Source organism: Silurus aristotelis, assembly GCF_946808225.1.
Source record: "Silurus aristotelis genome assembly, chromosome: 3".
Classification (NCBI taxonomy): Eukaryota; Metazoa; Chordata; class Actinopteri; order Siluriformes; family Siluridae; genus Silurus; species Silurus aristotelis.
The window spans coordinates 2,763,360-2,787,818 of record NC_139576.1 but is presented as its reverse complement, the minus strand read 5'-3'; the positions used below and the strand labels follow the sequence as shown (position 1 = coordinate 2,787,818).

General features: G+C 37.3%; 2 protein-coding genes across 4 annotated transcripts in view; one reads left to right on the top strand and one right to left on the bottom strand.

The window, feature by feature from the left end:
• The window catches only part of LOC310723321 (uncharacterized protein), a 487,719-nt gene that overhangs the window by 94,013 nt on the left and 369,247 nt on the right, over positions 1-24,459 (bottom strand). The window lies entirely within an intron of this gene.
• On the top strand, positions 13,943-22,107 carry LOC310723310 (CD209 antigen-like protein C). Of its 2 annotated transcripts, none has more exons than XM_083536127.1 (6): positions 13,943-14,065; positions 17,443-17,614; positions 17,715-17,981; positions 18,268-18,413; positions 19,963-20,069; positions 21,905-22,107. In XM_083536127.1, the coding sequence occupies exons 1-6, from the start codon at positions 14,030-14,032 to the stop codon at positions 22,047-22,049; spliced, it is 873 nt and encodes a 290-aa protein (XP_083392253.1). In that variant the 5' UTR covers positions 13,943-14,029; the 3' UTR covers positions 22,050-22,107. The 2 variants fall into 2 exon arrangements, with proteins under 2 accessions (XP_083392253.1, XP_083392254.1); XM_083536128.1 differs by having other exon boundaries at positions 14,011-14,069.

Sequence of the window (24,459 nt, the reverse complement as noted above, 5' to 3'; positions counted from 1 at the left end):
TTCTTAGCTTAGAAATATTTCTAAGGTGAAAGAAGGCTGTTTTTGTAACTTGATTGATGTGATTTTTAAAAGATAAGTTGCTGTCTAAAATAACTCCCAGGTCTTTTACCGTTGAACTAGTAGTTACAGAACAACCGTCTAAATGCAGGCTGAGATGCTGGAGCTTCTGTGTACTATTTTTTGGGCCGATGAGCAAAATCTCCGTTTTATCAGGATTTAATAGCAGAAAGTTATGGGTCATCCAATCTCTTATTTCTTCAACACGCTCAGTTATGCGAGCTAATTGAGCTGTATCGCCTGGTTTGGATGAAATATATAGCTGGGTATCATCAGCATAACAATGGAAGCTAATTCCATGCCTTCTAATAATATTTCCTAATGGAAGCATGTATATTGTAAAAAGCAGGGGTCCCAGAACTGACCCTTGTGGCACGCCATAATTTACTAGCATTATCCTGGATAGCTCTCCATTTAAATCTACGAAATGGTAACGATTGGACAGGTAGGATTTAAACCAGCTTAATGCCTGTCCCTGAATACCGATGTAATTCTGTAAGCGATCGAGGAGAAGATCATGATCTATAGTGTCGAACGCAGCACTAAGATCTAGTAAAACTAATAGGGAGATGTAGCCTTGGTCTGAAGCTAAAAGCAGGTCATTAGTGATTTTAACTAGAGCAGTTTCTGTGCTATGATGGGGCCTAAAACCTGACTGAAACTCTTCAAAGATATTGTTCTCCTGCAAGTGGTTACATAACTGGGCAGCGACAATCTTTTCTAAAATCTTAGACATAAAGATACACTGTACACATATATACATCTACTGTATATAAACACACACTAAAGTTTGTGGACTATTTTTTTTTTTAAGTTTGTAGACTTTTTGAGCATCTCATCCAACATTTAATTCCCATTTGCTGTTAAAATAGCTTCCACTCTTCTGGAAAGATGTCCACAAGATTTTGGAGTGTGTTTGTGGAGATTCATTCAGACACAAGGGTGTTAGTAAAGTCAGGCACTTATGTAGGTGAGGTGAGGAGGGCTGGGGTGCAGTCAGCGTTCACATTTATCTCAAAGGTGGTTAATTGGTTTGACCCGTGTAAAGAATATCTTCATGGCTTTGTGCACTGGGGCATCATCATGCTAGAACATGGAGTTCAAGTGAAGGAAAAATGTAAAAATGTAGAACCTCATGTGGCTGGAAAAGTCCATATCATCTATATCTGTTTGAGCAAATATGAAACTACAGTGTCATACATATGTGTAAACATACAAAAAAGCACAAAAACTGACGAAGTAACAGCCCCTACAGATGAGTGAATCTTTCACATGAGCAAAATAACGCCTTGTTTTGTTCTTTTCTATTGAACTGGACAATGTGTACAATAGTGGGCAGAATTTATAGAAATAAAGTACTTTTTACATTACGATGTGTAAATCAATAGCACTGAATGGCAGGTATTACATTTGTGGAAGCCTGTTTGAGCTGAACAAAATATACAGTAACACAATTTATGAAAACTTCATTTAGATTTTTTAATCTCTGGGAGATTTTGCAAGTTCTATGGCGTATTATTATCACATTTATGCTGGGTTTTATTTGGAACTTTCACACCTCTGAAAGAGTTCAAACATTTTATTACTGTATTCATAGTGACCTTCTTTATGACCTTTATCTTTTCGAAAAACTTCTTTGAAGTTCTGAAATATAATTACCGTAATTTCCGGACTATAAAGCGCACCCTTGTATAATTTTACAAATATTTTTATTTTGAACATAAATAAGCCGCACCTTGTGTATAAGCCGCAGGTCTACACTGAAACTAATGAACTTTACACAGGCTTTAATGAAAGACAGGGTCTGTTACACGGTGTAACGGGTGAAAAATGTTGTGGCTCTTTTTAAGGTAAAGCGGTATTTTGGGAATTGCCTGCACTGCATTCTCCCGGTATTACTGCGTGTGCGCCTGTGGAGACTGAGGATTATGTGCTCATTATTTTCTGATGGTCATTTCTAAGTTTCTTTGACTAACCCGTAATGCTGTTGCCAAGAAAAATAAAAAAGCACGAGTTTTGGAAACCTGTCTGTGCTTATATGATTTGTGTTGTAACTGGAGTTAGCGAGCTCTCCCTTCACCCAGACTCAACGCGTTACAACGGCTTGTATCTAAACAGTAGCCGACCAAGAAAGTCATTGTTTACCGTCTTCCTCCTTCCTTTCACAACTATTTCTCTCAGGAGGTTATCTTTTGGCATCGTTGTGCGTTTAAAAATCAACACCGGTGAAAGTTTTTCTCCCGATGCCGTGCAGTTTAAAACACAGGTGAAGTGTGTTTTTTTTTTCGTTTCCGTTCGGCAATTTCATTGGTCTAATGTTATGGGGTTCAGTTTTTTGGCTTGAAGTTTGTGAAACCGGGAAAAAGCCAGGAAAAATCCATAAATTAGCCGCGTCGTTGTTTAAGCCGCGGGGTTCAAAACGTCGGAAAAAAGTAGCGGCTTATAGTCTGAAAAATACGTTACTCATTTTTTTTATTTAGTAAATAATGAGTTTAAACATCATTTTTTATACCACATGACTACGTTTTTTTTTACCCTCTTGAGCCTTAAATGGACACAATCATGACTGAATACTCGGTCCATGTTTAAAAACGTTTTATTTCAGCAGTTCTTAAAAAAAAAAAAAAAAGGGAAAACGTCAAATTACAAAACAGTCATCATTAATGTCAGTATAAAACAGTGCGTTTTGATTGGCTGAGAGCAGAACACATTACATAGATGCAAACAGCAAAGTTTGTGTATATAAATATAAAAAAAAAAGTTAATTAGTTGGCTGGTGTAACACAAGATAAAGAGTCTGGATTAATCCTGAGCTGAGGGTCACCTCCACATGCTCCAAACCTCCACCTCTAGAGGCTTTGACTTCTTCTGTTTAAACAAACAAACACACCAAACAGTATTAAATTTGATGTTACACACACAAAAACAAGATGATAGTATGACGCTAACACAGCTGTTTGCGAAAAGGGTGGAGAGTATCGGGTGAACTGCAGCAGGAAAAAGTGTGTGTCCAAAGTCACGGATGAAAGAGAAACTTCACACAGTGAGTAAAAACGCTTTCATCCATATTGTGTGAAAATGGTGTAGTTTAATGAAGTGATATTGTGTAAACTGTAACTTCGGGAAAGTCGCACTGGATCTGATCTGTTGAGACTCGTGAGCATCATATTTAAAGTCACCGTTGTGGTTTTCAGCGAATGATTTTGTATATATAATTTAATTATTATACACAATTGTATTAATTATATATTCTAGATGTTTATATCTTCACAACTGAACGCAATGTCTGGGAATTTCTTTTTTTTTTTAATTGCCAAAACAATGTTTTTATAATTTATATTGATTTTTTTTTGAAGCATGGTTGTCAACTTTCCATCTGCAAGCATCATTAAAAAAACAATAAAACATTTTATTTACACAAATTGCTTCAACTTGCATACTCAAACGCTGTTTTTTTTGTTTGTTTACACAAAGAAACAGGATGAGTGAATTTGTTTAAGGAGAAATCCCTCATGAACTCAAGCAGCACTATAAGCTTTATAAACTGTCAAAATTAATATGTGGCTTATGCATTTTTTATACAGAAATACCCTGGACTAGTGTTTTATATAGTTATAATTAGCAAAACAAAAAACAACAAAAAAAAATACCATTCAGATTAATTGATTGTCAAAAGATTGATTATGCAGCATTTAATTTGGAGGCAGATTTATCAGATAGATTCTCTGTTCATTTTAAAAGATTTTGATTATTCTAATTTGGCCAACTATCATAAACCTTAAATTACATTTACATTTGTGGCATTTAGCAGACGCCCTTATCCAGAGCGACGTACAAAAGTGCTTTAAATCTCTAGTAATGAATAAATCTACACTGCGAAGATTACAAACTCAATATAAATATAACTCTTGAATTTTACAAAGCAAACTTGGAAAGTGCTAATTTAAGTGTTTCAGGAAGAGGTAGGTCTTCAGTCGTCGCTTAAAGATAATCAGGGACTCCGCTGTATGGACATCTAGGGGAAGTTCATTCCAAAAATTACCAATATGTAAAGGAAAAAAATCCATGCTGTGCTTTTGTGTAAAAAATAATCAAATGCGAGTCGGTGTAATGACAGTGACACCATGTCGTTATTATTCTATAACAGCACTGCCATGAATTTTATTCCATTTATAACAAAGAACTTTGCCATTACGTTTAATTTTTCAGACTTTTTAAATGTATAGTTACGTTATGTAATTGCTCGATCCTGTTATTAAGCATATGTCAAACACCTACAGAATTTTCTGTTCCATCAGGTGTACACTGGGGTTTCAGCCAGATACTGAAAGATGATTGGCTGATTGAACTTCACATCAACTCAAAGTGAGTTTGGAGGAAAAAAAAACTATACCAGGATAGTTAGTCTTCTGAATAACCTCAGATAAAGTGGTCTCGTTCCTTCTCTTTATACTTCATTTAGTAGTGAGTGACACAGTCGCCCTAAAGGACGGATTTAAGGCGAAATGTGTATTTTTTCTGAGCAAAAAAGTGAAATGTATAAACCTCCCTCTCTGTTATAATAATTATGTACAGTATAAGTCGGGCTCATAGTGGAGCGCTGAGTGGAGCAGTAAGATCTGAGGGACTTGTGAGTGAGTGAGATCCTGGAGTCCACGGAGTCGGTCAATTCTAAGGATTTTAGTGGAATTTCAAAATCCCTGCTGACTCAAGGGACACGTGACACTCAGATCTGTTCAGTAATTCAGAAGAATTTGAATCTGTAAACAGATTCGGTCATCATCATCATCGTGTGTGTGTGTGTGTGTGTGTGTGTGTGTGTGTTAGTGTTAAAACTGTTTTCACACTATCTCACACACATTCCTTTGTCCGTTCAGTGTCTATAGGATATTTACGATGTTAGTCTGTAAGGTAAACAGAGTGTCTTATCTGAGCTCACACACCTCGGGCTGGTATGTCCTCTTGTCTAAACAGGAAAAAACTTTAGGACAGCCTTTTGTGTGTGCGTGTTTGTGTGTGTGTGCGTGGACTGTATCATCCTGTGTGTATAAATACGTGTCTGCCACCTGCAATAAACTGAAGAGGAACATTTTGCTCTGTGTGCTGTGTATTTCTCCTTCCCTGAATTCAGAAAGGCACTACGGAGCATCACAGGTCGTATGGAAAATCTCTCCAAGTTTCGTTTGGGCATGATAAAAATCTAAAGTTTTGGTGTCAGAAGCGAGATACTTTCCGAAAATATCCAGAGGGAGATCACGCATCAAGGAGAATTTAATGTATTCCCTTGTTTGCGTGGATTGTCCCGTTTGCCAGCCAATAGGGCTGCATGTGTGTTCGTGTCTTGGTTATGCATTAATTGTTTAATTAATGATAATTTTCTTTGGTGTGATGATTTCGTCGCAATTTTATTATTATTATTATTATCATTAATTTTTTTTTTTCCCCTCACCTTAGATGTAAGATGCAAGATTAGAAGACGTTTTTTTACGGTCTGTCTAATATAGTTGATATTGTCTGAAGTATCCAAAAGAATCCACGATAATTTTAGATATAAATGAAAAATTAATTGTTTTAAACAAAAAAAAAAAAAAAAAAGTGAGAGAAAAGAGAAAAGGAACTAAAGAAAAACTGACATTTTGAAAAGACTTAAAATTTTTCAAAAGACTTCAATCTTGTTTTGGCTTTAAAGTCTATTTTTTTTCTCCTAATTTACAAAATTTGTGGTCCAATTGGAGAGACTGGATTGCCTTTTTGTTTGAAGACTGTGATCTCCCTGGTGCCTGCGCAGCTGTATTGTCTGTGTATTATGTGTTGTGTGTATTGTCTGTGTATTATGTGTTGTGTGTATTGTCTGAGTGTTAAGTGTTGTGTGTCTGTTCTTTGTTCTGTGTAAAGAAGATGGGTCATAACATTTCTCGCTTACTGCCGGAAGAAAATCCCAAAGATTTTTGTGTATAGGAATTGTGCTGGATTTTGGACTAATCCTTATTTAGATCATTTGGCAGGATGGAGTGAATGCATGTCGCAGGTAGATAATTTTCCTAGACATGGGTCATTCAAGACCCGCGATATGGAAAATGCATGTTGTATGGTGAACGGTGGATCGGGCGATCCGAATTGGGACTACACTTATATGCGTGAGTCCTATGATAAATGGGTAAATATGAAGAAGTACTGGTACAAAGATACATCTTTACAGCCCGCTTTTGCATTTGTACGAGAGCGAAATGAAGTACATGTTAAACCAGCGAAAGCTAGTGATATTGATGCTATATGTAGGAGTCTTCCTATTCCGACTAACCCCACAAAATATTTACAGATCTTAAAACGCCACACTCGGTATGCACAGTTAACGGGCCCTGATTTTAGAACTATTCTTTTGCATACATTGGGAGATGATGTTACAGAGGAGTTGATCATAGAAAAATGTCCGACCCTTGCGCGAGGTAATGATGCCATTACAGGCGAGGGCACGGCCGCGAACCGTCACCAGATTTTTTGGGAAAACGATGCCAATGTACTGCAAACGTATAATGAGTTAAAGGATTTTCTGGATAACAGAATAGCATCCAAGCGTGACATTTCACATGCAGCTAACACTAGGCAGGGTTTTAAAGAAACGCCGTCTGCCTTTGTGGTGCGTTTTAAAGCAGCATGGGAGAATGATTCTAAACTGCCAACTGATGATACACACAATGTGTTGTTTATAAATACTTGTTTGAATAACATGAAAGCTTCTCAGGCTCAAATGATTCGCATCACGACAGACAGATTACTCGAGAAGTCGGTAGATCAGTTCTGTGCTAGAATTAGAGATTTAGATGCTGCTGGAGGTTTTCAGTCCGCTTCTGGTTCAGTTAAGTCTGAACCCACTATGTTCTTTGATGCAACAGGAAGTGGTGCATTCCAGCCACAGTACAAAACTCAAGGAGGAGGTTTCAGGAAAAAGGGGAGGTGCAATTATTGTGGGAAGCTTGGTCATTGGTTTAGAACTTGTAGAAAGAGAATGGGAGATGAGAAACGGGGCGTAGCCACTCAGCGAGTAGAGAATGCAGACCAGCATGCAGTTGTGCAGAGGCCCACACAGCAGCAATATCCTTATCAATGGACCTCTGCATAGGGCAGCCTACGGAGCGATGAACTCCATGATTTTTCGATGATAACTTTATCCTACAGTAATCACCCTTCAACTTATATCTGCCTAATATCACGTTGCGCATAGACAATAAAGACTATTGTTTTCTTGTTGATACTGGCGCTACATGTTCTTCAATTGCTGGGGGTGAATATTCTGGTCCCATTTCAGGAAAAAGTATTCGCTCCGTGGGAATAGATGGGGTTCCAATTTCATGTCCTATAACTCACCTTTTGCCTGTGGTGACACCAACTGGTACAAATTTTTATTATAGCTTTACAATAATTCCAAACTCGCCTTTAAACCTTTTAGGAAGAGATATGATGCACAAAATGCGAATGTAAATTCTGTTTTTTGAAACCAATGTCTCACTGTCTTTTCCTTCTGTCCTCATGCTCTCAACTGAGCCACAGCCACATCTGGAAGATTTCTTCCATGGTAGTACAGAAGTCGTGCCTGATGAACCAAATTTTGGTGAAGTTAACCCTAAATTATGGGCCTCTCACAAAGATGAGGCAGGTTTCATCCAGGTAAAACCGTATCATCCACTCATGAAAACACACCATCCGATTTTTGTTAAACAATATCCATTGTCGAAAGAGAAGAATGTTGGCATTGCTCAAGTTATTGACAATTTATTGTCTCAAGGTGTTTCGATCGAGACACATTCACCGTGTAACACACCGATTAATCCCGTCTTAAAGGAAGATAAAAAATGCTGAAGGCTAACACAAGATTTACGTGAGATTAATAAATGAGTTATTCTGTTAGCTCCTTTGGTGCCCGATGTAGCTACCATTGTTAACTCTATACCAGCGACTCACGGATTTTTTACTGTGATTGATCTTTGTTCTGCTTTTTTCAGTGTCCCTTTGGCCTCAGAGACGCAGCCGCTTTCCGCTTTTACCTATAGTAGACGTCAATTCACCTGGACACGTCTTCCTCAAGGCTTTGTTGACTCGCCAGCCGTATTCTCCGCTGTAGTGCACTGAACTTTGGCTAATATACACCTTTCAGAAACAACCTGCATTCATCAATACGCAGATGACATCCTTGTCACAGGACCGAGTACAGCTTGTGACTGGGTTTTCAAGACCTCTGACTGTGAAACAGATGCAGAGCTTCTTGGGACTGATGAACTACTGCCGAGCATGGATCCCTGACTGCGCACAGCATAATAAAGTTTGCGTAGTGCTATTGATCACAAAGCTCCTCCATCACATCTCATTCTGTGGAATGACTGACAGTTTCGCTGCCCTCAAGAAGGCTATACAGTCTGCTCCAGCTCTGGGTCTTCCGAGTTATGCTAAGCCTTTTCACCTCTATGTGCACGAACATGGTGGTACGGCTGCGGGGATCCTAGCCCAGGAACACGGTGACAGATATCGCCCTGTTGCGTATCTTTCCAGATCTTTAGACAATATAGCACAAGGGTTGCCTTCGTGCTTGCGTGCAGTGGCTGCTGCGGCTCTGATGGTCCGGGATGCTGAGAAAACAGTGCTGTCACATCCTTTGATACTGTACACCTCACATCAGGTAACAGCTAATTTATACAACCTCGACAAACAACATATGACAGCACAACGTAGATCTGGTTATGAAACTACACTCTTGGTAACGGAAATCGTAACTATTAAGCCTTCTTATCAGCCGCATTCAGCTGTAGTAGCCCTGCGTTATCTGCTAGACGATATTGACTGAGATGGTTTTGATGGCGCACATGCTTGCCTTAGACACGGCCCTGGAAGAGTGGGATTGTCTATAAGTAGATGTTCATGTTCAAAACCTTCTAGTGTGTATTTATGTGGATATGCGGTTGTAAGATTACCTGATGTAATAGTTAAAGCTAAATCATTACCATACACATCGGCACAAGCTGCAGAATTGGTCACACTTACAAGATAATGTCACTTGTCTGAAGGTAAAGTAGTGACTTTATACACTGATTCTAAGTATGCTTATGGTGTTGTGCATGATTTTGCTAAAACATGGAAGCAAAGAGACTTTAAAACAGCTGATGGAAAGCCCATAGCACATTTTAATCTCATAGGCGACTTATTAAAAGCTGTTCAACTCCCTGCCAAAGTGGCCATAGATTTTATACATATGCCACCTGTAGGAAATTTGAGATACCTGTTGGTTATAGTTGACAGATTCAGTAAGTGGCCAGAAGCATTTGCATGTGCGACAGAGAATGCTAAAACGGTTGTCAAAATATTAACAAAAGAGATCATCTCTAGGTTTGGTATACCTAGTGTGATTGAAAGTGATAACGGCACACCTTTTGCTTCGAAGGTAAGACAACTTTTGGCTAAAAGTTTAGCAATTGATTGTTATTTTAATATTCCCTATCACCCACAGTCAGCTGGAGTGGTAGAGAGAACAAACAGAACCATTAAGCGTGTTACTAAAGCCTGCATTGAAACAGGCAGAAAATTGGACTGTTGTTCTCCCGGCAGTACTCACAGAAATAAAATAACCCTATCTCTAACAAAACTAATCCTTTGAAAGTTTTATGTTCTAACCTTGGGTTATGACCCCATGGGTCAGGAGACGCACTGGCATTTCTCTCTTAGGTAACCTGGAAGTGATGGTGGACGACTACGTTTCTGCCCTGGTTGAGAAATTTAATTCTATCAGTGCTGATGTTTCACTAACTCTTCCTCTGCCCACAGATAAGCCCACACACCCTTTTGTGCCTAATCAGCAGGTCCTGATAAGAAGTCTGAAGCCCATCAAGGTCGGTGAACCGAAGTATCTGGGTCCACAACTGTTCTAGCTGTAACCAGAACTGGAGTTCTGACTGATTATCAGCCACAGTGGATACACGCAAGCAGGATCAAAACAGCACCCACTTATTCTGTGCACTAATTGGTCTGTTGGCCTAAGAAGCCTACCTAAGTGAGTTTTCAGGGCTGAAACAGTTGAGAGCCCACGGAAAGATCTTTTCTTTTTAGTAGAAAGGGGGCCACCTCCGGGGTGAAGATCAAACTCACTTGACTGTTTAGTTTAGCGTACCCTGATACCTGCTCTAGGTCTAAATTCTATAACTATATGTGCATAGATGTAACTAGACTCCAAATTTTTTTATTCTCTTTGAATACATTATTCAGAGAAGAAACTGTTATGTATACCTTATATCACTGATTATAGACATACTGAACAAACAATGAGAAACAGTGGTCTCATGATGTCTTGGAGAACGTGAAACAACTGCTGAACAAAGTTTTTTGGAAAAGATTAAGATTTGTTTACGAGTGTTGAACACTATTTTGTTTTAGGAAAGATTCTTGTATGTTGTTGGAATTGTACTATGTATGTTGCCATGTTTGATGAAGACAGGCCATAAAGGCCTCGATTTGAGTGGTGATGATGAAGGATTATATGCATGTAGGGAAAGAATGAAATAGAATCTGTATGTTTTTGTTTGTCTTTATCTTTTCATTTGCAGTTTGTCACCGATTCTGTTCCCAGGATGAACATCCTATGTTTTGGTGTGTGATGCTAAATCATAAATGATTTAAAGTGGCCAGTGTTAGTGTTAAAACTGTTTTCACACTATCTCACACACGTTCCTTTGTCCGTTCAGTGTCTATAGGATATTTACGATGTTATTCTAAGGTAAACAGAGTGTCTTATCTGAGCTCACACATCTCGGGCTGGTATGTCCTCTTGTCTAAACAGGAAAAAACTTTAGGACAGCCTTTTGTGTGTGCGTGTTCGTGTGTGTGTGCGTGGACTGTATCATCCTGTGTGTATAAATACGTGTCTGCCACCTGCAGGAACATTTTGCCACATTCTGTGTGCTGTGTATTTCTTCTTCCCTGATATCAGAAAGGCACTACGGAGCATTACAGATCGTATGGAAAATCCAAGTTTCGTTTGGGCATGATAAAAATCTAACAGTGTGTGTGTTACATTATAGTATTGTTACAGAGCTACATGTGTTACATAGCTGTCTGTCTGTGTGTGATTTGTTGTAATGTTAAATAATGTATTGTAATAAATAAACTCTGACCTGATCTGCTCCTTTAGCAGTAAAATCCTCTAACGCTATTAACTCCTGTGTAATAATGTTAGTGTGATTGTGTGTGTGTGTGTGTGTGTGTTCTCACATTCACTTATCTCCAACACACACACACACACACACACACACACACACACACACACACACACACACACACTCTGCACACATGGACAAACCGAAAAAACAGGAAGTCTACTTCCTGCCATTGTCATGTAGAAGTATGTGTGCATTTACTGACACCTAGAGGCAGGGTTCAGAATTACAGCCTCACATTTTAATACTGTGAGAAAATACAATATCATCAAATGGTTCTAAGAAAACCAAAGACCCCGGTGTAAAAACTCACTGGTTTCTCTATGATGTCCAAATGGTGTCCAGTAGATATCAGCATGTGATCTACAAGCTTCCAAAGTGTGTTTTTCCGGTTCTCGTTGCTGTATCGGATTGATCAGCAAACTGATAAAGGCAACGAGTTACCAGTTATGAGCCACAGGGTAACATCATTACAGGAACTATTAAATCCTAATACAAATTCCATGATGTTTTTTTTCAGGATAAATGTGGATAAAAGAGAAAACTTGGGAATGCTTTTATGGTAGGAGAATGGTAAGAGACATAAAATAGACCAACAGGAGTTTGAGAAATCTGACATGCATCTGGGAAAATCTTATGTGGACATTTAAGGGCCAAAACAGATGTTTGTTTGCTGGGGTACATTCTGTTTTTTATGGAAAAAGAACCTTAAAGAAAATATTCTGAAGTCTATCAAGGAATTTCCGAGCAGTTTACTCTTAAAAACTGGGTCTCCATTTAACACTACGTTGACTTCAAGAAATGGAATTATTCAAAGCACTGGATTGTTTTTCTGTGGCCATCAGTGAGTCCAGATCTTAATATCAACGAACACTTGAAGCAGATCACTGCAGCTACATTTATTGTTTATATGCAACAAACTAGTTAAATGATAAAAAAAATAAAAAATACCACAGGAATTAGACAGTGAATGAGTGGAGGAAAGTTCTGTGGACTGATGATTCAAAATGGATTTGTTTTTTTGTCTCAGAAGAACTTGTATAAGATGAAAAACAGAAAAGAAGATGTTAGCTGACTGCCCTCACCCCCACAGTCATACATGGAGGTCGAGCTCAATGGTTTGGGGTTGTTTTGGAGCAGGGAGGATTTATGACTTATTTCAGGTGAAAAAATACTGAACCAAAAAGGCTACTACTCCATACTTCATCACCATGTAATTCCATCTGAACTGTGGCTCTTTGGGATGAAGCGTATGTCTGAGCTCTGTAAGAGTTATTTAGAGAACAAACAGTCGTCTGGAGTGATATCTATCATGGAACGACCTGCATGTCACCACACCTAAATCCTATTGAACTGCTCTGGGATGAAGTGAATTGTAAAGGAATCTCCAACTAGTAACGAACAACACATCTGGCAAGTTTTACAAGAGACACGTCAAAGTATTTCTGCTGAACATTCAAAGAAATGAACTGTCCAGATGCAGAGAGTGCGTGAGGATTTTTTTTTTAATAAAAATAAAGTGAAACATCTGTACATTTATAGACTTGTTTGTACATTATTAAGTTTGTTGCATAGAAACCAAAGGGACATTTAGACATTAAGACGTGTGTCTAAAACACGAGGTGTTTCCAAATTTTTCATAGGCTCTGTATTCCTTAAATAAATAATTGGAGAAAACTTCTTTGACAACTAACATTTTAAATAAATTACATAAAATAAAGAATTTCTAAAAACAAATGATTTCATTGCCCAAGATTGTTCTTCAAATATTTGACACAGATATCAACTGCTCCTTAAAAAAAAAAAAAAGAGAGAGAGATTTAACCAGATAATCTGAATTCTAAGAAATTCTGCTGGTAATTCAGGGTCATTTCGATATTTTCCATTCTATCTAATGATGTCTCAGGAATAGAAAAGAGAACACATTATGATTATATTCCATACTTGCTTAAAACATGTTCATAAATGGAGATTCATTCATGTATTTAAGAATGAAATATGACCGAGCCTCTATACTCAACTCAAAATCCTCTGAGGACTACAGAAGAACATTTTTATCCCCATACATAACTAACTTTCTTTCTTTCTTTCTTTCTTTCTTTCTTTCTTTCTTTCTTTCTTTCTTTCTTTCTTTCTTTCTTTCTTTCTTTCTTTCTTTCTTTCTTTCTGCCATCAAACTAAAAGCTAATTATTAGCGCAAGTGTTAAACAGGCATCTGGTTAAAGTGTCTGTAGTGCAGGGGGAAGAGAGAGAGAAAAAGGGAAAATAGAAAGCAGCTGATATAAGCCTGACTCATATCTATAATATGTTTCCGTCTCTACAAGCAGTTCAGATGCTTGTGTGTAATGTGTGGAGATACAGTAGCTAATGAGTCAACAAAGCCCTTGAAATGACTTTTGTTCTCATGCATCATGCACCCTGCATTGATTGTTCTGATGATGGAACAGAGTTGTGGTCCTTATCTCCGTTTGACTAGTATAGTTAAATATTAATGTCTGTTTGCACAACCTTCAGATCACATTTTTTTAAATTTGACTCAAGGAAATGGAAAATAATCAGACACCTGATATATATATATGGACTGAGAGTCTCTTGTGTGCAACATTATACAGCTTGAAGCAGGTCAAACTCCCACTATATATTAAACTCCCATTTTCACCTTCAAAGAAAAAGAAGAAGAAGAAGAAGGAGGAGGAGAAGGTTCTTCATCACTAAATGATATTTCTGACAAGGATTGAGGTTTTGGATGATCAATTCATCAATACTGGTAAAAGTATATGATTCATGACAAGAAAAGAAAAAACTGCATCCACGTGAGTACTATTAGTCACACACTCAGCACATTCTCAGAAGGGTGCTCTTCTCGAGGAGGTCAAAACTCCTTTGGAGCAAAAGACCTCAACTAAACTTCATGAATTTTCTGCAAGCATGAGTATTGACCACTTTGCTTACAGTTTACTGTTTAGAGGACCCCAAGAGCCGGGTTGCAACCCTGTACCAGGCTGTGGGCGAGTTGCTACCTGGTAGTAAGAACGTTCTGAGGAAAATGTCTCATGTGAAACATTAAATTATTTATTGTATGTTTTGCCCTTTAAGAGCCACTATCCAAATCAACATAAGGCAAAATTGAGACATCATTTCCACACTGCAAGATGTTAAACATCCATAAGTTTATGTTTCTTTAGTGGGAGAGATTATAAAAGATCAAGTGATCGTTATAATAAAGATACAGGTACTAACAAAAGCGAGAGAAAAAAAGAAAGCAGCCTTTCTTAGTAGGTTTTAATAGGTTTTTATCTCTATGGGCAGTTTTCATGCTCCAAACACCTTGTGTGAAATATATATAGAGATACATTAGGAAATATGTAAATTAATCCCTCAAAAAAGTATTTTAATTATTAAACGTTACAAAAAAATGAAGGTTTGTTCAAATGACGGACTGCAGTTGTGGTGCCGATATTCTGTTTAATAGTGTTTTTAAAGGTTACTGTCTGTTTGCACAGCCTTCAGATCACATTTTTTTCAAAGACAACAATACATTAACTTGCAATCGATTTGATTCAAGGAAATGAGAAGTATTTTTTTTTATAGTCATTATTCCCACTTGTCCTTTATCTCACAATTAATAAATAAATTAAATTTGAAGTTTTATTTGTCATATGTACAGATGTCAGTGGCGTGACAATAAAGTTCTTAAATGAAGCTAAAGAAAACTACAGCAAATATTAAATAATAAACAGGAAATAAGATAAAAATGTACAAACGTTATAATTATTTATAATTATTTCTGTGTTTGCAGAAGTATTAAATTAATTATATGAATATTTACATATGATATATTAGCATGAGGTATTTTTAATAGAAAATATGGAAGACTGAGGTGTACTATACTGTATATACTAGTGTAGGTGTGCAAAAATATGATACTTTAATTTATATACAATCAGTATATCATTCAATATTTTATTTTAAAGCACTTAAACTTAAAAGCAGTTATTGTACGGTGCCTTTTGTTTTCTTTTTGCTCTTTACTTTTAAATGTCCATTTACATTTTTTTTTTTTTTTATTTAAAGCTGTTTATAACACAAACCTAGTCCCCACATGGTCTGATTTTGGCAATAATCGGAATAAATCACTAGTAGTTTTAAATACAAGCAATATTCAAAATTACAGCATTTGGCAGACACCCCTATCCAGAGTGGCTTACAACTGAACAAGTAAACGATTTGCTCATGAGAGATGCTTTAGCTGGTCTAGCTACTCTAGTTGGGCATGCAGATAAATCCATAGTCCTTTCTTTACTCTGGTAAGTCCCAAAAACCGGAAAAAAAGAGAAAACAGCTCATTTTAAATACCAAAAATATAATTCCAAAAACTAAGGTCCAAAAGGTAACAAAAACGGAAACAGCTAAATATAGTCCTCAAAGGCTCCGAAGGTAAAAAGCAGAGAAAGATTTACTTCATATAATACCACTATTAAAAGAAAAATTAAGATCAAATAAAATATACCTTTATTCGTCCTACAGTGGGGAAATTTCTCAAGGAAAACTTTTTGATCAGACTACAGCATCAAGTCATTTAAACGTCTAGCATATTGATCTGGTCAGTTAAGCAGCAGAGGGGGTTGTTAATCAGTTTGATCCTAGCCAAATCACCAAATCAGCTCAGTGTCACTACTGGTAGCATGAGGTGATACCTGGACCCTACAGACATTGCACAGGCAGTCAAACTCTTCCAGGATAGCACATCAATATGTGCCGGAAGGTTTGCTGTGTGTCCAAGGACAGTCTCAAGAGCATAGAGGAGATTTCAGGAGACAGGCAGTTACACTAGGAGAGCTGGACAGGACTGTAGGCAGTTTCTGGACAGGCAGTTTCTGGAGGATGAAGAATTTGTTACCTATGACTGGCCCACATGCTTGCCAAAGCTAAATCCAATAAAACACCTCTGGAACATTGTTTCGGGTCCATCTGATGCCTCAGGCCAGGTCCAGATCTGGAAGAAGATACCCCAGGACATTCTCTGTAGTTTTATTATTAGGAGCATGCCCCGACGTCATACATGCATTCAAGCACGTGGGGGTCATACAAACTACTGAGAATCATTTTGAGTTGCTATAAAGAAAGTTCAGCAAAATGGACTAGGCTTCCACATTTTTTATCTTTGATTTTTAGGGCATGTGCATGCTTTGCCTCTCTGATGGGCCGGTACATGCAAAGTCTCAGGTCTTAAGCAAAAAGTTTTGAAAGTGTTCCTTTATTTATTTTTTTCTGAGCAGTGCATTTAGTCTTTCTCCAAAGGGAACAGCAAAGATCCAACTCAAGCACTAAGACTTACAAGGGGGGGGGACTTGGTACACATAAACTCATGATACAGGAAATCAAGTCCACGACATAACATAGCAGGGTGCATGGGAATAAAGGACATAACAAATAACAAAGCAGCAAACAAAACACAAACATGTAAAACACAATCATAACAGCCACATAACAGATATAAAATATGAGCAAAAAAAATCTCTCAAACAAAGGGCTTACAATCAATGAAAGAGAGTAGACAAACTAGGAAGGAACAGCACACATGGGACCATGTAGCATTTGGATAAGGAAAATGAATGGGGAAGATCTGATGAGCTGACAAAAAAGGGGGAACTCAAATACATGGGGCTATTGAGACACAAGTGAAAACCTCAAGCACCTCTTAAGCACACTGAGCAGAGCCCACTGGCAGCATCTGGTGGTGAAACACAGTAAGTGCAGTCATGGGGAATTTTCAAGATCAGATTCAAGGTTCAAGATTTTTTATATATTTTTTTTTATATAATATTTATATAAAGTAGTTATATTCAGGATACAACTTGCAGTCAGAATAAAAAACTTTTTTGCAGTGAGATGAAAAATTCTACTGACAGAATCCTAATGCAATAGTACAAACACGCTCCTGTGATTAAATCCTGTTTAATATTTTTGCGGTGTCTACATAACTGGTCATTAATTATTAATAAACTAAGATGTATTATCTTCAAAAATAGGGTTTGGGTGGTTATATTCCATTACAGTAAATGTACTGTATGCAATTCAGTGTGAGCAAAGTCACTGAAATAAAATCTATAGAAACATGCATCTGAAGTGCATGCTGGACAGAGATTTGCATCCCCAATACATTTTATGGCTCTTTGTTTATTTCCAGCATTTTAAAGGAACATTAAAGATGGCTGAATCAGCTTGTGCAAACTCAAGATTTCCAGTAGTTAGAACTTCACCCATTGTAAAGGACAATGAGAATCCATATGAAGGTATCTACATGAATGAAGGCAGAGAAACTCAAGTGAACAAAAACAATAAAGGAACTATGACTTCAGGTACGCTCACACACATAGCAACACCACTACATTAAACTTCAACATCCTAAATTGTAATTGCAGTATTCCATGTAGATAATTGGATTTTATTCACTGCTAGCTTTAGAACCCCGCACTGCAAGATTCAGATGTTACACACTAGCTGTGGTTTTTCTGCTGATTCTGATTGTTATCTTACTGGCTGTCATCGCAATACCTTGGATCAAATTCAACAACCTGACTAAAGAAAGAAACCAGTTACAGACAAGTTACAACAACCTGACTTTCGAGAGAGACCAGTTAGAGGCCAGTTACAAAAAAGTGGCTGAAGAGAGAGACCAGTTTCAGATGAAGAGAGATGAACTTCAGAAGAAGCTTTCTCAAATGAGTAAGTGAATGTTTGGTATCTTCAACGGGATAAAGCAGATTTGTGGTGAGTTGAAACACTACTTGTGCATATATAGTGCCTGTTAGGATTATTATAGTTTTACAAGTTTGTATTTAATTTCAGTGCTGTATAATTCCTGAACTGTAATATATGGTAAATATGATATTTGTAAAATCTTATTTAACAAATTATTGATCAAATGACAAACAAAACAAAAAAAGCTTACTTAATGAATGAATTGATGGACTTGATTGTTTGTTTGTGGTTTAATCTGTGTTCTGTACAGAGGAAGACATTAACACACCAGGATGGGGATACTTTAACTACAGTATTTACTACATCTCTACTGAGAAAGAGACCTGGAGTGAGAGCAGAAAGGACTGCAAGAGAAGAGGAGCAGACCTGGTGATTATAAACAGCCGAGAAGAACAGGTAAAAAAGGACAAAATGGTTGAAAATACATTAAATTATTCACAAGTTGTGAGGTGGGGCCTCAACTGATTGATGGACTTGGTTGTCCAGCACATCCCACAGATGCTTGATTGGATTGAGATTTGGGGAATTTGAAGGCCAAGTCAACACCTCAAAATGAGAAAATTGGGATCCTTAAATGATTCCTGAACCATTTTTGCTTCGTGGCAGGGCACATTATTCTACTGAAAGAGGCCACAGCCATCAGGGAGTAACATTTTTATCAAAAGGTGCACATGGTCTGAAAAAGTGCTTAGGTAGGTGGTAGGTGGTAGTAACAACCTCATGGATGGCCAGACCCAATGTTTCACAGCAAAACATTGCCCAAACATCACATTGAGCTACAGGAGCTCGTCTGCTGGATCAGACCACACGGGCCAGCCTTCGTGCCCCACGTGCATTGACGAGTTCCTTCCTTGGAGCACTTTTGATAGCTACTGACCACTGCAGACTGGGAACACCCCACCTTGGCTGCAGTTTTGGAGATGCTCTGACCCAGTCGTCTAGCCATCACAATTTGGCCTTTGCTAAACTTGCGCAAATCTTTATGCTTGCCTATTTTTCCTTCTTCTAACACACACATAGGTTGAATTTTCAGTTTATGTTACTATCCAATAAGATTTCAGGTGACATGCTGCTGAGATCAAAGGAAATTGCTGTAAAGCCGACACTGTGAACACTGCAGGGATCATATTCATATTACTTGATCATATTGATATTAAATTGTTTCTTCAAACTGTTTCTGTAATCAATTGGATTGCGACCTCTCCCAGGCCCTCTCGACGGCATCTAAACATGTCTGCATTCTCACATCTTTTGATTGAAAGGTCAGGGCTTGATTCAGTCAGTTCAGGGTGGAATGATTCAGTTAGAACACCACTGAAGGCCTAGGTGTGAAATACGCAACCCACCACTGATGTCTATGTATATTCTAACTTATCAGAATACAATCAATATTACAGGAACAGTTCCTCAATAATTACTTACAACTATGATATAATACTATGATGACTGAAGTGTAATAATTTAATAATCAATATTACATTCCAATGCTGACAAAAAAACATTTGCACAACTGTTTTAATCTCATACTATAGTTATTATTATAGCAGTAATTTCTGATAAAGTCCGATGTCTTAATAATGTGTTAATTCTGTTTAATTTGCACTTCCTCTTTTTATCACCTTTATTTACTTATTAAACACAATGTTTATGTTTATTATTGGTGTTGGATTATGTGGAGCATCTGCTGTACAATTTATTTATACAAGTTGTTACTATAGAAACAATATAATAGAATGGCAGCATAAATATATACTTATTATTCATGTTCTGACCAATCAGTTTTGACAATTAAGATTTGAGCTGTGGTATTATTGTTCTCATTATTTTAATAAAGAAAGACAGTTCACGTTTTTGACCTGTATATTGTTATATTAATGTTGTATAATGTATATGGTAATGTAAAACATAAAAAACAATGTCTAACCAGTTGTACTTTCTTCACCAGGACTTTGTTGAGGTGTGGAGAGGTGGTCAAGGTGCTTGGATTGGTGCAAATGACCAAAAGATTGAGGGAGTCTGGAAATGGGTGGATGGTACATCAGTGACCAGTGGGTAAGGGATCACTATATTAGAATGACCCTGTGAAATTGATATCTGCTTCACAATCAGTTCACAGTTCAAATGTATTGTGTAAGTCTGTTGTTCGCTTAACAAACATTCTCACTCTCCTGTGTTTTATATTGTTTTTAAAATGTATAATCACACTCTTGATAATCACCCAAATGAGGATGGCTTCCATTTTTAAGTCTGGTCTGGTCAAGTCAAGGTTTCCTCCCCATATCATCTAATGCAGTTTTTCCTTGTCACAGTCACCACAGTCTTTATGATCAGGGATTAATACACATAATTATATAAATAAGGTTTCTAAATAAGGTTCGAGAAGTTCACTTTGAGTTAATGTTTCCATTGACTTTAATGACATTACATTTAAATAGTGATCTAGGCCAGGGGTGGCCAATCCGCGAGCCGCATACGACTCTTTGGCTGGTTTCATGCGGCTCTTATGTTCCTTTCGAAGTTTGTGTGTGTTCATTTTTAATGTGCGTGTTCGCTTTGCTTAAGTTCAATACGGTATTTTTAAGACCTAAATGAGCGGCGCCCCTACTGGGAAACTTTGCGGTATATCAGACCTTGGCATGAGGCCAATCGTAAATTACAGGGATGCACCGAGAATTTTCGGAAATACCTAAATCACCGAAACAACACTGCAGAAACACAATTGTAATGACGCAATAAAAAAGCGCAGCAGCACACGGTTATCTGGATAAGAGCAACATGTCTGCGGTGTGCGGAGAGCGATGTGCAAAACATGCAATGCTGAAATTTCAAGAGGGGGTGTATCTGCAAAGAGTTTCTCCAAGTCGGGTTTAATTTATCACCTGAAATCCAAACATCCCGATTGCCTTCTAAATATGAGAAGAACGCGGCGCAGAAAAGTAAAGTCGATCTGAGCATGCGCACTCCGTCTGTAGAGGACGTGTTTGAAAAGGCAGGAAAGTTTTCCAGTGATGGTGCCAAGGCAAAAGGCATTAAACAAATAATTATGGATTTCATTGCCTTTTGAATTGAATTTTCATTTCGGTGCATCCTTGAAATATTATCGTTGGTGTGGCCCTCTGACACAATTCAGGTTTCTCATGTGGCCCCTTGTAAAAATGAATTGCCCCTGCGGTATATTCATCTCACGCACATGCGCATTTGACGAAAATACCGTATTACACTCAAGCGAAGAGAACACGCATATAAAAAAAAAAAAACACACACAAAGTCTGTGTTTTCTACCCTGAAACACGTGAAATCAAAGCATCGATCTGTTCTGACTGACACACGTGAAAGAATTGCTTCGAGTGGCAACAACGGAATACGAGGCAGATTTGAAGGAGATTGTTTAAGGCAGAGAATGCCCTGCACAAAAGTCCCACTTAGTAACATGCATAGTAAAAGAAAAATGCTATTGTAAATTATTATATTTTTGTTTGTGGACTTGGTTGAACAGAGTTTGTGTGTGTGTGTGTGAGACAGTGCACACAATGTTCATTGTTGAAAATGACTGTCCTGTGGTCTTAGAACTGTAGGAGTCCATTTCTGTCATTATGTTGGTGTGTGACATTTACAATAAATCTGGCTGAGCGGAGGTGTGTGTGTGTGTGTGTGTGTGTGTGTGTGTGTGTGTGTGTGTGTGTGTGTGTGTGTGTGTGTGTGTGTGTAAGAGGAAGGAATGGGTGATGTTCATGTGTGCCCATGTGTATGATGTGGCTCTTTGCGGTAACACAGTAAAAAATGTGTCTCTCGGTCTCTGACTGGTTGGCCACCCCTGATCTAGGCTGTTTATTAGGTAGGCTGTTTACTGTTTTGTTTGCTTGTTCACTGGCTCTCTTCTTCTTTAGGTTCTGGAGTAGAGGAGAACCCAACAACAAAGGTAATGAGGACTGTGCTGTATCTGGCTATCGGTCTGAACCTGTGCCAAACTGGGTTGATGTTTCCTGTAGTTCCCAAAATATTTGGATCTGTGAGAAGAACATTAATAGCTAAATTGTGGAAAATAAAAAAACATTTATTTTGGATTATTTTCATCATACAGTATATTTTGATGGAGAGAAAATAGAAAAACCCTGAGACTGTCAAGTAAAAGGTTTAGCTTTTGTTTTATTGACTTTCTGATATAATTTGAGACTTGATCTACATTTTTACATGATGGAGAATCTAATCCTTGTACAAAAAACTTTATTAATTTCCACAATAATAATATAAAAATTCCACCATATAACAATCACTAATTTGCCTTAAATGTCCACAATTAAGATGAAGATGGTTCTGCATACTATTAAACCATAACTAGTTATACAACTGAAACACTGTTTTCTTAAATTAACTTCATTACAATGAAAAAAATATTCTTTGCACTTAGAAACATGAGATACTGTGTTCATTAAATGATCAAAATCCCAATTACATAAATGGTTATTGTCTCCCACCATCAGAAAGAATTTGGCCCACAATGTCATTGTACTTGGAATAAAATGATTGAGATACCTGAAATGCTATAAAATGCGTATATCCATAGTTTAAGTGGAAAAGTGACCACCACATAAGTACAGTAAATGTTTTCATCTTTAAGATCACAGCTACTGTACAGGGAATATTTATGCAGAAGGTTTTAACCTAAAAGAGTCTCTGCAATCAATGAAAATTGGCCAGAACCTTTGAAAAGCTCAAACCCAAACGTAAGCCTAGAACATTTCCCTGGATGGTACTATTGCTGCTAAAGGAGTTCCCAGTGCAACATGGGAGTTGAATAATAAATGATGATTTCTGATATATTAAAAGAATTGCAAGGTGGATGCTCAAATAAACTCATAAATTGTCTGTAAGGAGATATTCAATTAACATTTATTGAAGAAGTTGTATCAGAGTATTAGAGTTTAAAACATGCCACATTTACACTGTTTAATTGAATAAATACTCATATGGAAAATGTGTAACGGTTGGCCTGGTAAAAGTATATAATGTGAGTTAATGTCACTGGATGTCAGGTCAATTAATGATTGTACAAAGAAGTTTATATAACATACAAATACGGTTACTACACACTGCAGCTTTGTCTTGATTCTTTTGCAGTGTCAGCTTTTACAGCTTTTCTCTGTTTCTCTACCAAATACATGACCATTGACTGGTTATATTAAATTGCCTTTATTTTGCAATAGACTGATTTATTCCTATATTTAATGTTTTGTCATGATTTTTTAATGAAAATGCATGATTTATGTTAATCATGCATTATTTATCAATCTGAATTACATTAAATTTGATTTTGTGGTTAATTATACATATATCTATTGTGTATATACATGTATGTATCACACATTATGCAGATCTGTCTGCGTTTTTGTTTTTCAGGTTTTTTTTTTTTTCTTAAATGACATTTTTTTGTGGAATCACAAATCAAACTACTTCTTGTTTATTATCTTTGCCAGCCAGTTTTCACATCTACATAAGAATAGAAATGTCAGCTTCCTGGTAGAAGAGAAGAAGAGATAAGAAAAAAATGTGTTAAAACCACACACAGTTTCTCAGAATTAAAAGCTAAGGAGGGGACAGTAGAGACCCGCTGTTAAAAAAAATTAAATAAACAAAATAAAATAAAATACAATTTTACGCTTCTTCTACTTCCTGGCCATTACAGGAAATAATATTAGCAATGAGTGAAATGATTTATGATTTAAATCTTCATTTATGAAATCTCAAAATCAAGAAAACCACTCCAACACACACACACACACACACACACACACACACACACACACACACACACACACACACACACACACACAATCTCACCCACTTGCACCATTTCCTGACCTGACCTACTGTGGTAGACAAAGTCAACTGACTCATTAACACAAACTATTATTACATTAATCCAATGTAGACACTTTGTACAGTATTTATTCCTTTCTTGCTTTAGAATCCAGTCTTGTAAGATACAGATGTTACATGCTGGCTGTGATGTGTCTATTTTTGTATGTCGCTCTGGACAAGGGTGTCTGCTAAATGTAGCAAATGTAAATGTAATGTCTACTGATGCTGGTCGTTCTCTTGCTGGCTGCCATTGCAATACTGTGGATCAAATTGTACCATCCTAATTATAACCAGAGACCAGTTAGAGACCAGTTACAACAATGTGGCTAATGAGAGTGACAAGTTACAGAGGAAAGGAGAGGAACTCCAAAAGAGGTTTCTAGGAGCATATCTACTGTAGCACCTGGTTTCTTTCAGCAGCTCCTATTGGCTTCACTGTAAAAATGTGCATGTTCTATTCATAAGATGAAATGGCATTGCAGGCAGCCCAGATTTTGATGCCACACATTTCTGGTTTTGAGGGCATATACTGCATGAAATGGCAATTTTCTCTTAAACTTACAATTCATTCATCCACAGTTAC